The sequence below is a fragment of the Podarcis pityusensis genome (genome assembly GCF_964106645.2).
Source record: "Podarcis pityusensis genome assembly, chromosome: 3".
NCBI classification, from domain to species: domain Eukaryota; kingdom Metazoa; phylum Chordata; class Lepidosauria; order Squamata; family Lacertidae; genus Podarcis; species Podarcis pityusensis.
The window spans coordinates 118,890,742-118,908,613 of NC_138026.1; the positions used below are offsets into that span (position 1 = coordinate 118,890,742).

Sequence of the window (17,872 nt, forward strand, 5' to 3'; positions counted from 1 at the left end):
CAGTTACACAATTTAGGTGCCCCCCCCCCCCGTGTGCTAGAGTCCAAGGTTTAATAGTTCCCTTTCATCCCGCTTCCAAAATATTATTCAATCCAGTTACAATCCAATCTTGTCACATCTATAATATTTTTAACTTCAATTTGTGTTGACACATTTAATAATTTATGGTGCGCAAGTGAAGTTCTCTTTTCTTCTTCCTGTGTTTTTTATTTTATTTTAACCGTATTGCTCCATATTGTCCTTGGCAAATACACTGGTACCTTGGTTTAAGAACAGCTTGGTTTATGAACAACTTGGATTAAGAACACTGCAAACCCAGAAGTAGGTGTTTTGGTTTGTGAACTTTGCCTTGGAAGCAGAACATGTTCCGCTTCCTGTTGAGTGTGTTCCATTTATAAATTGAGTCCCCCACTGCCATGGGAAAGCACACCTTGCTTTAAGAACACTTTGGTTTAAAAATGGACTTCCGGAACGGATTCGTAAACCAGGTTCGTAAACCAAGGTACCACTGTATTATGTCTGTTTTGGTTATTCCTAATCCCATCATAAGGGACGTGGGTGGCGCTGTGGGTTAAACCACAGAGCCTAGGACTTGCCGATCAGAAGGTCAGCGGTTCGAATCCCCACGACGGGGTGAGCTCCCGTTCATCGGTCCCTGCTCCTGCCCAGACGGCGTTTCCGTGCGCTGCTCTGGTTTGCCAGAAGCGGCTTCGTCATGCTGGCCACATGACCTGGAAGCTGTAAGCCAGCTCCCTCGGCCAATAAAGCGAGATGAGCGTCACAACCCCAGAGTTGGCCACGACTGGACCTAACGGTCAGGGGAGCATGGGAGAATTTCGTTGCTAAAAGCAAGATTCCAGTTATGTGAAGCTCATATGTTGCTGTTTGACTATGTCAGATGCTACTAAGCTTTGGAAGTTGTCCTCCAGATGATTCTACATGTGATTTCAAAACGCTTTCTCCCCCATGCAGGTCCCTCACGACTCTCGGGTTGGTCATTTCTGCCCTCGCGGATCAGGCCGCCGGGAAAAACAAGAACAAGTTTGTCCCGTACCGTGACTCAGTGCTCACTTGGCTCCTCAAAGTAAGTCAAACGGTCATTTGGCGTTTCAGGTGAGAGTGTGAGAAGTCTCTGCCTTAAACCACAGGAGACAACAATGGTGACCAGCTTGGATGACTTTAAAAGAGGATGAGACAAAATCATGGAGGGAGGAGAGGGCTATCGATGACTACTAGCTCTGCAGCAATGTCTCTGAACCCCAACTGCTGGAAGCCACAGGAGAGGAGAGTGAAATTGTTCTCAGATCCTGTTTGCTGGCTTCCCAAAGGCCTCTGATTGGCCCCAGCCAATCTGACAAGCTCTTTTTACATTGGTATGTTTCTTATCAGTCAGTTCCCATTCCTCCCCCTCATCCTTAACCTGAAGCACTAGTTCTTAACCTGAAGCACTATTTCTGGGTTAGCGGAGGCTGCAACCTGAAGCGTATGTAACCTGAAGCGTATGTAACCCGAGGTACCACTGTATTTAAAACACAATACAGCATTAAACATTAAAAATATCCCTAAACAGGGCTACCTTCGGATAAATCCATTTAATCCACATAAAAACAATGTTTTATTTCTTTTTTTTTAACCCAGGCACTGGTTTTATGCGGAGGGCGGGAGGGAGAAAAATACGCACCCCTCTTGATTCCTCAGTTCCTTTTGCTTCTTGCCAGCGTTTTGGTGCCAGCGCATACCTGGCCGGCTTAGTCATGTTGCACAATTATTCAGCTCTGTACCTGCCTCAAGTATTTCATTAGCTTTGATTGTTTACCCCCTGTTTGGAGGTGAAATCTTGGGCAGCTTTCTCTGGTGGAGGGGCTTAGAGTCATAACTCTCCCTTTGCCTACCCTTCCCCCCCTTCTCCCGATCCGAAATACCCTCCCAGGCTTGCTGCAGAGCTGTAGCTTCCGGGGTTTTATTGGTTAAAAGCTAAACGAAACCCGATTTGTAACCTGCTGCGTGTCTCCCAAGAAGGTTTCAGGGCAGCTTAGAACACAATAAAGGCAGCAATTAAACTGAGCAGGGTCTTCCGAGTAGTGGCACTTGGGTTACGGAAAACTCGTAGAACTAGCTACTTTTGTTACAGTTTTCAGGGAAATGAGGAAGACCCTTTTAAAATTTTCCTTCAAGTTGGCCTTGGGGTGGTGGTGTGGATAATAATAATAATAATAATAATAATAATAATAATAATAATAATTTTTATTTATAACCTGGTCTCATGAGACAGAGCGTTCCACCAGGCCGGAGCCAGTGTTGAAAAGGCCCTGGCTCTGGTTGAAGCCAATCTAACTTCCTTAGGGCCCGGGACCACTAGGGTGTTGCTATTTATGGACCTTAAGGTCCTCCGTGGGGCAGACCGGGAGAAGCGGTCCCGTAGGTACAAGGGTCCTAGGCCGTATAAGGTTTTAAAGGTCAAAACCAGCACCTTAAATCTGACCCTGTACTCCACCGGGATGATGCCTTTAATAGCCCTCTCCTCCGTGGATCTATCCAATCCTCTTTCAAAGCCATCCCAGTCCGTTGGCTTTCACTGTCTCCTGTGGCAAGGAGTTCCACAGTCCAACTATTTGCTGCGTGAATAAGTCCTTTTCTTTGTGGGGCTACCTTTGAAGGTGACCCGGAAACTGCAATTAATCCAGAATGCGGCAGCTAGACTGGTGACTGGGAGCGGCCGCCGGGACCACATAACACCGGTCCTGAGAGATCTGCATTGGCTCCCAGTACGTTTCCGAGCACAATTCAAAGTGTTGGTGCTGACCTTTAAAGCCCTAAACGGCCTTGGTCCAGTATACCTGAAGGAGCGTCTCCACCCCCATCATTCAGCCCGGACACTGAGATCCAGCTCCGAGGGCCTTCTGGCGGTTCCCTCATTGCGAGAAGTGAGGTTACAGGGAACCAGGGAGAGGGCCTTCTCGGTAGTGGCACCTGCCCTGTGGAACGCCCTCCCATCAGATGTCAAGGAAATAAGCAGCTATCTTCTCTTTAAAAGACATCTGAAGGCAGGGAAGTTTTAAATATTTCATGCTGTATTGTTTTTAACACTCGATTGGGAGCCGTCCAGAGTGGCTGGGGAAACTCAGCCAGATGGGCGGGGTATAAATAATAAATTATTATTATAAATTATTATTTGTTCTGAATCTTCCCTGGAAGTCCACGAGTTATTACAGTGTGATGAGAGAGGGAGGGAAAAAGACCCGCACCAGATTTTGCAAATTTCCTGCACGCCTTGCGTAGCGAAAAGCTGCAGTAATGAGCACTTTCAACTCCCATCTCTATCCCTTCCTCCAAGGAGACAGTGCGACCTCCTTTTTTTCCGCCCCCATCCCCTTGGGCCTAGATTGGGCCGATAAGTCACTTGCCTCAGGTCCGAACCTGCGTTTTCCCACATCCGAACCAGCCGCTTCCCCCCTGGATTTAATGAGGGTTGTTATGGAAAGCTTAAATTCAGCAAAACAATTAGGAGTGGTAGGGAGGAGGGTGGGGAGGGGGGAGGCAGAGATAAAAACAATGTTAATGATGCCCAGTGGCGACGCATGACCTAGATTTCGCAGGCAAAGTGTGCAGATTCCTGCACCTTGTTTCGGCTGCGATCGCTCTCCGCCGCAACCCAACATCGCCGGTGTGCGGCTCCCTCCCAACGCACGCCAGGCGAGAGGGAGGATTTTTTTAAAAATCAATTTTTTTATTGATTTCCCACATTTATGACAAATATAACATATAAAACACACAAAGGAAAACACATTACAATACTAAAAGAAAAAAAGCAAGAAAAATATAAACATTACAGTGGTACCTCAGGTTACTTACGCTTCAGGTTACACACTCCGCTAATCCAGAAATAGTGTTTCAGGTTAAGAACTTTGCTTCAGGGTAAGAACAGAAATCGTGCTCTGGCGGCCCTGCGGCAGCAGGAGGCCCCTTTAGCTAAAGTGGTGCTTCAGGTTAAGAACAGTTTCAGGTTAAGAACAGACCTCCGGAACGAATTAAGTACTTAACCTGAGGTACCACTGTACTTCTAAAACCCATTTTAACTTTCATCGTTATCTGACTTCCTCAAATCCCCCTAACTGAATTTCATTGTATCACCTTGTAACAGTTCTCTAAAATCATCTTTCTAATAAAATTAACTCCTTCAATTTACTATCTTCTTCTCTTTTCTTATTAGTCTAAATCCATAATACTTTACAACTCATTCTTATTCTGATCAATAATACGATATCTTTATTGTCATTGTCCCATACAGAACAATGAAACTGATAAATCTACATAAGACATTCAAAAACCCCTAAAAACTCTGAAACCCCATTTTAAAATACAATATACTATAGAGACTCCTTATGCTGCGTTTAGAACCAGAATTGCAAATCCTAAGCCTATTTGATACTTTCAAGTGACTTCTAATTATCTTACCGTATTTTTTGCTCTATAAGACTCACTTTTCCCCTCCTAAAAAGTAAGGGGAAATGTGTGTGCGTCTTATGGAGCGAATGCAGGCTGCACAGCTATCCCAGAGGCCAGAAGAGCAAGAGTGATTGTTGCTTTCACTGCGTAGCAATCCCTTTTGCTGTTCTGGCTTCTGAGATTCAGAATATTTTTTTTCTTGTTTTCCTCCTCCAAAAACTAGGTGCGTCTTGTGGTCTGGTGCGTCTTATAGAGCGAAAAATACGGTATATTACAATATTTAGCTAGATAATCTTTAAATTTCTTCCAATCTTCTTGGTGTTCCTCTTCTTTCTGATCGCGGATTCTTCCAGTCAGGTCAGCCAGCTCCAAAAAGTCCAACATGGCGAGAGGGAGGATTGCTCGGTTGTGGGGAACATGCTTTGCTTGCAGAAGGCTCTGGGTTCAAGTCTGCCCATGTACCCTCCCAGCATCTCCCGTTAGAAGCAAAGCCATTTCTCTTGCTGAGATCCTGTAGGGCAGCCGTCAGCCAGAAAGATCAATGCAGTGGTACCTTGGTTCTCAAACTTAATCCGTTCCAGAAGTCCGTTCCAAAACCAAAGTGTTCCAAAACCAAGACGTGCTTTCCCATAGAAAGCAATGCAAAAAGGATTAATCCGTTCCAGAATTTTAAAAACAACCCCTAAAACAGCAATTTAGCATTAATTTTTCTATCTAACGAGACCATTAATCCATAAAATGAAAGCAATAATCAAAGTAGTGTACTATAAAATAAAGTTGATGATAATTTTTTAAAAAAATAATTATTATTACCTGCACTGATGATAGTCATTGTTTGGATGGGGGGCTTTTATCCATTTCTGCAGTCCCACAATCAATCAATCAATCAATCAATCAGTATGAACTGGGCTCCTCACAGTCACAAAAACAAATTAACTGAAAAAGCCTCAAAAACAAAAACACAAAATAAATAGCGAAAAGAAAAGCGCCAAACTTAATCTGTTTCAGAAGTCCAGAAATGTTCAAAAACCAAGGCGCAGCTTCTGATTGGTGCAGGCGCCCCAGAAACCATACCCGACAGCTGCATTGGACGTTCGACTTCCGAAAAACGTTCAAAAACCGGAAGACTTGCTTCCGGGTTTTTGGTGTTTGGGAACCAAGGCATTTGAGTATCAAGGTCCCACTGTATTGGGCTAGGTGGATATACTTGTCTCATATAAGGCATCATCATGACATTACAGTGTGGGACTCGTAGCAGCGGTAAAAACAGTGTTTTAAAGTGATTATTGGAGGAAGTGGATTCCATCTAGCTGAGGGCTGCTCAGAGTACACCCTTTGAAATTAATGGATGTAAATTGGCCATATCTGTTTGTTTGTTTGTTTGTTTGTTTGTTTAACAGGGTTTATATACCCCATTACTTCCAAAACCTCTAGGCCAGATGTTCCCAGTTAGCTAAGAACTGCAGACACCCTGTTTTTTGAAAGCTAGGCCACGGACCCCAAACTTTTGAAAATTGTGATATCTCTATGGTACTTTCTGTTATGTCAATGGTGCTACAGACCCCTGGGTGGGTTATGTGGACCCCACTGTAGGCCACCAATCGGAAACAGCTGCTCTAAGTGGTTTGCATGAAATATACAATATTATTATTTATAAAACTTCTATACCGCCCTTCATTTGAAGATCACACGGCATTTTACAGTATAAAAACAAAAAAATGCACAATATAGTAACAAACAAAAGCTATGCCCCCCCCCCCATCGCACAGTTTAAAAGGCCATAGATTGTTTAATTATCCAAAGGCCTGAAAGAGAAGAGGAATGCCTTGCCTGGCGCCTTAATTTTAAAATGCCTTAAAATTAGTGACAAAATTGAATATTCAGAACAAGTTAGCCTTAACAAAAATTCAAAACAAAACCAGAAGTTTTAAGGATATTCATTACAAAACGAATTAAACGCTAAAATGCACATCAAACGTAAATGTCCCAGTAGGCCGGCTTAAACAAAAGCGTTTTCGGCAGAGGCGGAAAATAGCACAGCAAAGGCAGTTGCCATATCAATTGGCAGGGAGTTCCAAAGTGCAGATGTTGGACTTTCTTGAACAAGGCTGCTCTTTTGTTCTAAGGTTGAAAACCACGAGCTATTTGCCAACATGGATGGATATAGAAATTGGCTGCTCTTCAGCCGACATAATGGGACACGGGTGGCGCTGTGAGTTAAACCACAGAGCCTAGGACTTGCCGATCAGAAGGTCGGCGGTTCGAATCCCCGTGACGGGGTGAGCTCCCGTTGCTCGGTCCCTGCTCCTGCCAACCTGGCAGTTTGAAAGCACGTCAAAGTGCAAGTAGATAAATAGGTATCGCTCCAGCGGGAAGGTAAACGGCGTTTCCGTGCGCTGATCTGGTTCGCCAGAAGTGGCTTAGTCATGCTGGCCACATAACCCGGAAGCTGTACGCCGGCTCCCTCGGCCAGTAAAGCGAGATGAGCGCCGCAACCCCAGAGTCGGCCATGACTGGACCTAATGGTCAGGGGCCCCTTTACCTTTACCAGCCGACATAGGTATTTGGGGGGTTTACTTGTGTGTAGCAAAATGCGTGTCAAGTCAGCGGAGGGCGGGTTCCTTCTGCAAAAAATCTGTTCCCTCTGTTGTCCAAAGTGTGCAAAAGTGCCCACATTCTTACCCCGTGACGTCACTTCCCAGGACAGCCTCGGCGGCAACAGCAAAACCGCCATGGTCGCTACGGTGAGCCCTGCGGCTGATAATTACGACGAGACCCTCTCCACCTTGCGGTACGCTGACCGGGCCAAGAACATCGTCAACCACGCCGTGGTGAATGAAGACCCCAACGCCCGGATCATCCGGGAACTGCGGGAGGAAGTAGAGAAACTCAGGGAACAGCTGACCAAAGCCGAGGTGGGTTTGCTGCGTGGAATGAGTTTCCTTGGTCCTGCAGTGCCCAGTTAGCCGATTAAATAGAACTTCTGTTTTTTCTAATGGACTGATTTACCGTATTTTTCGCTCCATAAGGCGCACCTTTTTCCTCCTCAAAAGTAAGGAGAAATGTCTGTGCGTCTTATGGAGCGAATGTGCGGTCGATCGCTGGCTCCCTTTCCGGCCCCTTGCCCAGGCCTCCATTGTTGAATGTTCTGCAGATGGAGGCTGTTTCTTTCCCCAGCGACATGGGACTGGCTGATTAGATTGTCTGTCTGGAAACTGTAGAAAGGGATCCCTTTCCTTTCCTAAAGAAGCTGCAGAACTGTGAGTTGAACCCCATAAAAACAGGATTTTTTTCCCTTTGCAAAGTAAGCTCAACAACTTTGAACTGATCCTCAAAAAAGGGGGCTTTTCCCCTTTGCAAAAGAAGCTGCACAACTGTGACCTGACCCCCCCCCCAAAAAAACGGGGCTTTCCCGCTTTCCTCCTCTAAAAACTAGGTGCGTCTTATGGAGCAAAAAATACGGTAACTGTCCGCAAAGACCTGCACCAGATTTTGCAAATATATTTAGTTCCTTGCCAACATCGTTTGCTGGCGGTAGGTGACACCTGAGAAGAGGCACCCTCTGTTTTCACGCAGAAGCAAAGGCCTCTTTCGTGATGACTCCTTCTGGGACCGAGAAATGAGACTCTAAAAAAAAAAGGTGTTCATTCATAGGCAAAATTCATTCAGCTATGAGTTCCTTTAATTGAGTGACAGCCCTCCAATTTACAGCTCATTAAAGAGTTCCTGTAAAGTTGTTTTGTTTCAGCCAGGCATCTCAAATCTCTCTCACGGGGTGATTGTTGAGTTTTTTTGAGGTTTGTTTTTCTGCTCTTTTGGGCAACCCAAAGTACCCCTCTGCTGGTATTTTTTAACTCCCCTCACCTTGGCACAGACCTTTGTTTTGCACTAATAAGGTCAAGTTTTGCAAGGTTGGTTCTTTTCCATGCCGGTACCCTCAGCTAAAACCTCACGCATCCGATTCCTGAGCGCAGCATCTTTGGTTCCTTTTCTCAGTAACTCGGATCACAGTGATAAGAGAGCTGGGAGCCCCACCCCCCACCCCACCCCAGCCTTAAGCAGTGGTATTTCCGAGAAATATTCCTTCTCCTGCTTTCTCTCCCCCTTCCTTTCTGCGACTTCCTAGGCTATGAAGTCTCCAGAACTGAAGGACCGCCTGGAGGAGTCTGAGAAACTTATCCAGGAGATGACTGTGACCTGGGAGGAGAAACTGAGGAAAACAGAGGAGATCGCACAGGTCTGTTTCTGTTTTGAGGGGGGCTGGGGGTGCAAAATGAGAGGCGCTTTCCCCATTCGAATAATCCCTTCACATGACTTTATGGTATTTTGGGGGTAAGCTGGCCAATTCATGCTCTCCAAATGGGTCTTTGCTTAATTCCTGGGGTGGCTGTTTTCCAAGGGAGATTATTACTGTTTTCAGAAACAAAGGACGTGTTTACTGGCAAACAGATTTATTACGGCATTAGCTTTCGTGGACTAGATACCACTTTGGTTGTTTTGTTCGTTCGTTTGTTATTTCCGATTTGTAATCCGATCTCCCTCCCCGAAGGGGAGGTGGCAAACGATAATAGAATTACGCAAAAACAATGGTAAAGTCGGAGATTACATATTGCAGACCGTAGTTAAAACCAGCAGCGGAAAAACCTCATAAAATTCTCAACTGGATAAATGTAGAAGAAGCATTTACATCCCCCCTGGGAGGGAGTTCCACAGAGGAGGGGACACCACCAAGAGTGCCCTGCGTCAGGTCCCCTCTTCTTGCTAGTCCTCCTCACAGGAGGATGAGTTGGGGCTCTTCCTCAGATCATAAATTTGGAGGGTCCTGGTGAAGGTACTGCTTTGTAGTCATTTAGTACATTTTACGCTTGATCTCCTTCCGCAGGGCCTGTAAGACAGAGCTATTCCGCCTGGCCTTCAATTTGAATTAGCCAGATCCTCTATTCCCTTTCCCCCTTTCCTCTTCTATGAAGAAACCCTTTCTGGGACCCCACATTTAAATTCTTCCCTGGTCTCCGTGCTGGTCCTACTAGGACCAGCTGCCCCACGAAATGATCCCTGAAATTTTTGAATTTTTTTGATATTGATGCTGCATTTTATGTTATATTTTATGCTGTTTTATGCTGCTTTTAAGTCATATTTTAATCAATGTTTTATATTTGCAGTTAGCCGCCCTGAGCCTGGTTTTTAAACCGGGAAGGGCGGGGTATAAATAAAAATTTATTATTATTTATTATACTAACTTCTTGAGTAGAACCCAATAGCTTCTAGGTCTTGGTAATATCGGTTATAAGGTCACTTTTTGCCTCTCTGTACCATAACCAGGCAGAGGGACGCAGGTGGCGCTGTGGGTAAAACCGCAGAGCCGAGGACTTGCTGATCAGAAGGTCGGCCATTCAAATCCCCACGACGGGGTGAGCTCCCATTGCTTGGTCCCTGCTCCTGCCAACCTAACAGTTCAAAAGCATGAAGTGCAAGTAGATAAATAGGTACCGCTCTGGCAGGAAGGTAAACGCCGTTTCCGTGCGCCGCTGTGGTTCGCCAGAAGCAGCTTTGTCATGTTGGCCACATGACCCGGAAGCTGTCTGCGGACAAACGCCGGCTCCCTCAGCCAATAAAGCGAAATGAGCGCCGCAACCCCAGAGTCGGTCACGACTGGACCTAATGGTCAGGGGTCCCTTTACCTTTACCATAACCAGGCATCAGCATTCTGTGCTAGCTGAAGCTTCCACCTTCAAGGTTAGCCCCATGTAGAGTGCATTGTAGTATTCTAACTTGGCACTTGTTGGACCCCTGAGGCCATACTCTCCCTGTCCAGAATTGGCCCTCGCTGCATGGATTACCCCTAAGTACCCCAAAGCTGTGTGCCTGCTCACTCATACCCTGGTTCCCAAACCTGAGCACCAGGTTGACCTGCAGGACCCTCCGTCTTGCCAGGATTTAACTTCAGTTTAGGGATGCGGGTGGCACTGTGGTCCAAACCACTGAGCCTCTTGGGCTTGCCGATTGGAAGGTTGGCGGTTCGATTCCCCACGACACAGTGAGCTCCCGTTGTTCTGTCCCAGCTCCTGCCAACCTAGCAGTTCGAAAGCATACCAGCGCAAGTAGATAAATAGGTACCGCTGCAGTGGGAAGGTAAATGGCATTTATGTGCGCTCTGGTTTCCATCACGGTGTTCCGTTGTGCCAGAAGCAGTTCAGTCCTGCTGGCCACATGACTCCGAAAGCTGTCTGTGGACAAACGCCGGCTCCCTTTGCCTGAAAAGCGAGATGAGTGCTGCAACCCCATAGTCACCTTTACCTTTTATGTACCTTTTAACTTCAGTTTATTGGCCTTCACCCAGTCCATCATTCCTCCCCAATCCCCTAACCCTGCTTTCTCGTAATATTTTTGTTCCTTCGTGCAGGAGCGGCAAAAGCAGCTTGAAAGCCTTGGCATCTCTCTGCAGTCTTCTGGGATCAAAGTTGGCGATAACAAGTGCTTCCTGGTGAATCTGAACGCGGATCCCGCTCTCAACGAGCTCCTGGTCTACTACTTAAAGGTGAAATGCCGGAACGTTACACGGGGTCATTCCAAACGAAAGCTTGGCCCCTCGGGTTTGAGTTCAGTTCCTGAGTCCCACTTTGGCAGAATCTGACAGCTATGATTCTACACTTTTATAATTATGAATGAGAGTCGTACCTTGGTTCGCGAATGCCTTGCGAGTCGAACGTTTTGGCTCCCGGATGCCACAAACCCGGAAGCGAGTCTTCCGGTTTGCAAACGTTCTTTGGAACCCGAACATCCGACGCGGCTTCTGATTGGCTGCAAGAGCTTCCTGCAGCCAATCGGAAACCCCCCCTTGGTTTCTGAATGTTTTGGAAGTCGAACGGACCTCCGGAACGGATCCCATTCGACTTCCGAGGTCCGACTGTATATGAACATGAACATGAAATTTATTACGGTCAGAGACCAGCTAGAGGAACACAAATGGAACTTCAATCCCAATGGCAAAACAAACATTTAAAACAATATACAACAATAGATTTTAAGTTTAAAAGTGTGATAGGCATATAAACACATAAAAACTTTAAAATAGACTACCTTAGAGAAGGTACGACTGTATAATCAACTGTGGATGGCTCCGAGCACAATATTGAAAACACAATGAAGCATCAACCATGTTTGGGTCAGAAGAGAGATCCTAGATGATGTGAAGTCTGAGCTAGAAACTTCATAGCTTGCATCTCTGAAGCACTATTTCACTACTGACTAGAACCCGAGTCTTCCTGCATTTACACAAGCAGTTGCAACTGTGGTTTGAAGTGGAAACCTGTTATAACATTGCCTCCCAGTACGTTTCTGAACACAATTCAAAGGTGACCTTTAAAGCCCTAACAGCCTCGGCCCAGTATACCTGAAGGAGCGTCTCCACCCCCATCGTTCTGCCCGGACACTAAGGTCCAGCGCTGAGGGTCTTCTGGTGGTTCCCTCACTGTGAGAAGTGAGGTTACAGGGAACCAGGCAGAGGGCCTTCTCGGTGGTGGCACCCGCCCTGTGGAACGCCCTCCCATCAGATGTCAAGGAAATAAACAACTATCTGACGTTTAGAAGACATTTGAAGGCAGCCCTGCTTAGGGAAGTGTTTAATGACTGATGTTTTAATGTATATTTAATATTTAATCTTTTGTTGGCAGCCGCCCAGAGTGGCTGGGGAAACCCAGCCAGATGGGCGGGGTATAAATAATAATAATAATAATAATAATAATAATAATAATAATAATAATTTTATTTATTAGAGAAGAGGCAGTGAGAACAGGGCTCCAGATCTGTAAGCCACAATTTGTAAGGAGACAGCAGGACATCTGCTCTGCCCCAGACCCCTGATGATGTCAGTGGTCCCAGATTCAATCCCCAGCTTTCCAGTTAGGGCTGGGGAAGACTGCCCTCTGCCCTAATAATAATAATAATAATTATTTATTATTTGTACCCCGCCCACCCATCTGGCTGAGTCTCCCAAGCCACTCTGGGCAGCTTCCAACAAAGATTAAAAATATATTAAAATGTCACACATTAAAAACTTCCCTAAACAGGGCTGCCTTCAGATGTCTTCTAAATTTCAGGTAGTTGTTCTTCTCTTTGACATCTGATAGGAGGGCGTTTCACAGGGAGGGCACCACCACCGAGAAGGCCCTCTGCCTGGTTCCCTGTAGCTTTGCTTCTCTCAGTGAGGGAACCGCCGGGTAGAACGATGGGGGTGGAGACGCTCCTTCAGGTATACTGGGTTGAGGCCGTTTAGGGCTTTCAAGGTCAGCACCAACACTTTGAATTGTGCTTGGAAACGTACTGGGAGCCAATGTAGGTCTTTCAGGACCGGTGTTATGTGGTCTCAGTGGCCGCTCCCAGTCCCCAGTCTAGCTGCCGCATTTTGGATTAGTTGTAGTTTCTGGATCACCTTCAAAGGTAGCCCCACGTAAAGCTCATTGCAGTAGTCCAAGCGAGCGATAACTAGAGTACCACTCTGGCCAGACTGTCTGTGGGCAGGTAGGGTCTCATCCTGCGTACCAAATGGAGCTGGTAAACAGCCGCCCTGGACACAGAATTGACCTGCGCCTCCATGGACAGCTGTGAGTCCAAAATGACTCCCAGGCTGTGCACCTGGTCCTTCAGGGGCACAGTTACCCCATTCAGGACCAGGGAGTCCTCCACACCTGCCCGCCCCCTGTCCCCCAAAAACAGTACTTCTGTCTTGTCAGGATTCAACCTCAACCCATTAGCTCTTCAGAGGGCTGCTGCCAGTCTGTGCAAGCAATGCAAATCCAGATGGACCATTGGTCGTTGCAAGACCTCCCTCTTTAAGGATCGCTTACTTTGCAGCAGCTGGAAGAATTCAGGGCTGGGAGGGTTTCTGAGACCCCACCCCCCGCTTGCTTGGTAATAAGCAACAAAAGAGCTGATCAGAGACTTTTGGAGTGGATCCGGAGAACTTCCCGGAGGTGTAGGTGTCTGGGCTGCGTCTCAAAAGTGCTTTGTCAGCCGACACACACACACACACACACGTTTCTGAGCCTGAAGGCGCAGCAGGAATGCCTTGGCAGCGATACAGATTCAGGAGGGTGACCTTGAGTCGCTTGCAGAAGGATCGGGTTTCCTCTCGGCGCCCTGATAAGTTAGAGGTCAGGAGAATATAGGGAGGGCCGAGAAAGAGGAAGCGGGCGCTTGCAGATCCTGGTGCGATAGAGGGGAATAAACAAGGTCCTCCTTATTTCATGCAGTCCGTCCTCTAGGAAAAGAGTCGGCAGGTGTTCTGAAGACAGTAGACCTGATCCAATATATGTTATTCCCAGGAATCTCTGCAAACAAACTCACAGCTCCGCCTCGGCCTCGTCTGCTGTCGTCCGCCCTACGTCGCGGATTTGCTTCTCCTCTGACGAATGAAAAATAATTTTAAGAAGCTGGATTTTTGCTCTTGCAATCGAGAGAAATGCCAGCAGTTGGAGGGCAATAAATCTTGGGCCCGTTTCATGGCATCCTAGTTTCATGTTGGTGGCAAGGAGAGGAAGCAAGAGGGGTGGCAGGAAGAAAGAGAGAAGAGTGGGTGAGGGAGGGAGAGAGAGAGAGAGAGAGAGAGGGGAGGCCCTACTCAATTTTGGGCGTATGTTAGCCGAATTTTTTTTCCTGATACAGTATAAGATTGAATTGATGCAGGTCAGATTCTTCACAAGTCAGGGACACTGAAAGCTTCCTTATACTGAGTCAGACCCACTGGCTCAGTTATAGTTTTATTTCTTTCTGTATTTTACTAGATACGGGTGTGTGTGTTTTGCATTGCTTTATTCCCATAGATATTTGTGGGGGTTTTTAAATAATTTTTTAATTTTTTTTTTCCAACAACCCAAACACCAAACAGAGAAAACAAACAGTGAAAACCCCCAGGCGGCTGATACATTGGGTATACGTAATCAATAATAACATAATCAAATCAACCATATGTACAATTCTGTACACCTTAACACTCCTCCTTCCACAAGGCTTATTTAACTTTTAACATTTTAATTGCCCCATATTGTTCAAACCTGCCCAAATAATTCAATATTCTCTCAAACCAACCCTCCTCCTCCTCACTGACCTTAAACCCTTTCATTTTATGTATCTTCAATCCCATAGAGAGTTTAATTACTTTTTTAACAGTTGCCCTTTATATATATATATATATATATTTATTTAGCTGGTTGAGTCTTATCTGTGTATGTTTACATTTTTGTGAGCCACCTGGAGTCCTGGTTCTGGGGGGAAAGCAGGATATAATCAAATATAACAACAACATCATCATCATCATCATCAACAACAACAACAACAATATACTGACTGGTAGCAGCTCTCCAGGGTTTCAGGCTGGGGTTGCCTGGGATTGAATTTGGGATTTTTCAGGTGCATAGAATCGTAGAATTGGAAGGGACCCCATGGGTCATCTAGCCCAACCCTGCAGGTGCTCTGCCATTGAGCTATGGCTCTTCTTCCATGTTGAACAAATGCACCCCCACACTTTTGCTGTCTTTTAAACCGCCCATCAACCTTGAACCTTTTGCAGGAGCACACGTTGATTGGGTCAGATAACTCCCAAGACATCCAGCTTTGTGGCATGGGCATTCTGCCTGAACACTGTATAATTGACATCACCTTGGACGGTCAGGTTATGCTGACGCCCCAGAAGAATACTAGGTAAGATGAGTGTTTGTTTGCTTCCCTCTCTCTCTCTCTCCTTCCTTCCTTCCTTCCTTCCGTTACAAGAAAAACTGCTCCCTTTCCGTTATATTCCGGAGCTTTGTATAGAGTCCTTAAGTGGGTTACCCAGCGGTAGGAGAAAACAATAGAGGCCAACCAGAGAATATTGAGAAGCAAAGCGGCTAGTAAGCCTGGTCTTTATTAAACTGTTGCAAAAGGGTCCTTGCTCACCACACGCAGGAGGGAGGAGGAACTCAGAACAAAGGTGCGCAAAATAGACTTTTGAAATTGCCCACCCTGTAGCTCAAGACCCCCCCCCCAAAAAAAACCCCCAACACATCATACATACATCGCAGAAGGAGGTGGTCTACAGCAGAAATCCTGCCTGCCAGGATACCTGATAAAGGTCACTGATAGCATTACCTGGGCAGCCTGGCCATTCTTTTGTGATGGTTAATACTCTAGTTCCTGAGTCCAGGTCACAGGCTCACCCTATTCATACACAAATAAGCCCTTAAGACAGGTTACAGGTAGGTAGCTGCATTGGTCTGCCGTAGTCGGAACAAAAAAATAAAATTCCTTCCGGGAGCACCTTAGAGACCAATTAAGTTTGTTATTGGTATGATCTTTCGTGTGCATGCACACTTTTTCAGATACCTTAAGACAGGATTTGCAAGCAAAAAGACAATGGGAAGGCTTTCCCCATTTGCCCCCCTTACTTCAGAGGAATATTTGAGGTCACTGGGAGAGTCAAAATGGCTCCAGGATTTCTCTCCTGTACTATTTCTGACATGTGGTTCATATATTTAGATATGTGTTCATTTATGAATATTTACTCTATATTTGAGACCTTAAAATTCTTATAACCCTCCCTTCCTTCCTTCCTTCCTTCCTTCCTTCCTTCCTTCTTTCTCTCTTCCCCTCCCTCCTTCTCTTTCTTTCCTGAAAGAAAGCCCTGTGGCTTCTACTGCAGAGTGGTTCATAAAACACGGGCGGAATTCTGAAATTCCACTTTAGGAAATTAGGGGAATCTTTCCAGCTCCCCCTTTGGCCGCCTGCTCCCTCCCTTCTCTCCTTTCTCAACATCCCACTTCATTCTAAACAGAACAAATCAATGCAGAGAATTTAAATGGAGACGTGGTGCCAAAACTGTGGGCTTTCTCGGCTTGGAATTTTTTATGCATTCAGTAAAAATCGAGAGAGAGAGAGGGAGGGACAGACAGACTCTCTGTGAGGCTACCTGCCACTCCCTGCAGTGACTTAGAGCTTCCGGGGCCATCTTGGCTGTGAGTCCTGGAAGACCTGCACCCTACTTTTGCAGGCCTTTTCCCACCTGGCCCGGGAAGGCCCGGACTGACTCCAGCTACAAAAGCTCTTGGGCCGTAGGGAGCAAGGCACCCACAGCGGAAGCCCAGACTGACTGCCTTGTTGTCCACTCCCTGCCAGAATGGACAGAAAAGGACCCCGGGAACAGAGAGCCAAGAGGACTCGGGAGAGACAGAGTAAGGGCTTTGCGGCAACCGAGAGACTGCGGTTCTGCCTCTTCCCACAGCCAAGAGATCGAAGCTTTCAGGAGAGGGCACTTCCATTCACAAGGATTTTGACTTCCCAAACTGAGACGCTGAGGATCTGCAGGGCGAGGGAAATGGGAGATGCTCAGTTATTTTCAAGTTTCCTTAGCTGTGCATGATGATGGTGGCTGCTCCCAGAAAACTTCTTAACTCCCTCCCTAGAGAAGTGAGACTGTTTTCTTCCTTGTCCTTCTGCTGGCAGACAAAGGCTATTTTATCCCTGCAGGCTTTTGGGAACTTTTGGGAAGAGCTTTTAATAGTGCCGTGCCATTTATATTATCTGTGTTTAATTTGTTTTTTTAATATCGTTCAAATTCTATTGCAGTTTTGCAAGTGAGAGCCCCTGTGGTGTAGCGGTTAAGAGCAGTGGACTCGTAATCTGAGGAACCGGGTTCGCGTCTCCGCTCCTCCACATGCAGCTGCTGGGTGACCTTGGGCTAGTCACACTTATTTGAAGTCTCTCAGCCCCACTCACCTCACAGAGTGTTTGTTGTGGGGGAGGAAGGGAAAGGAGAATGTTAGCCGCTTTGAGACTCCTTAAAGGGAGTGAAAGGCGGGATATCAAATCCAAACTCTTCTTCTTCTTCTTCTTACGTAATTCATGCTTTGTGTAACTAATGGAACAGGTAGCTGGTACTCACTGCTCTTTTAGAATGACATTCTGTGTAATAAAAATGTTACATTAGAGATACTTTGTACTGCCAGTGGTTGTTTAATTAATGAAAAACATAATTAAGACAACTGTAAATCTTGCAGGCTGTGTAATGGATTTTAACAGCGGATAAATGCTATATTAATAGAGGTTTCAGTGGTACTTTGGGTTACAAACAGTCCTGCTTACGAACGCTTTGGGTTATGAACTCCACAAACTCGGAAGTAGGTGTTCCAGGTTGCAAACTGTGCCGCAGGATATGAACGTGGTCTGAGAGCCAGCGTGGTGTAGTGGTTAAGAGCGGTAGTCTCGTAATATAGGGAACCGGGTTCGCTTCCCCACTTCTCCACATGCAGCTGCTGGGTGACCTTGTGCCAGTCACGCTTCTCTGAAGTCTCTCAGCCCCACTCACCTCACAGAGTGTTTGTTGTGGGGGAGGAAGGGAAAGGAGAATGTTAGCCACTTTGAGACTCCTTCGGGTAGTGATAAAGCGGGATATCAA

At 46.2% G+C, this 17,872-nt stretch overlaps 1 protein-coding gene across 1 annotated transcript in view; it reads left to right on the forward strand.

Moving 5' to 3' along the window:
- KIF13B (kinesin family member 13B) overlaps window positions 1-17,872 on the forward strand; it is a 124,382-nt gene that overhangs the window by 18,993 nt on the left and 87,517 nt on the right. Inside the window, 5 exon segments of the mRNA XM_081001252.1 lie at window positions 973-1,084; window positions 7,149-7,361; window positions 8,573-8,683; window positions 10,850-10,984; window positions 15,014-15,144. Of these exon segments, the coding sequence (XP_080857378.1) occupies window positions 973-1,084; window positions 7,149-7,361; window positions 8,573-8,683; window positions 10,850-10,984; window positions 15,014-15,144 (702 nt within the window).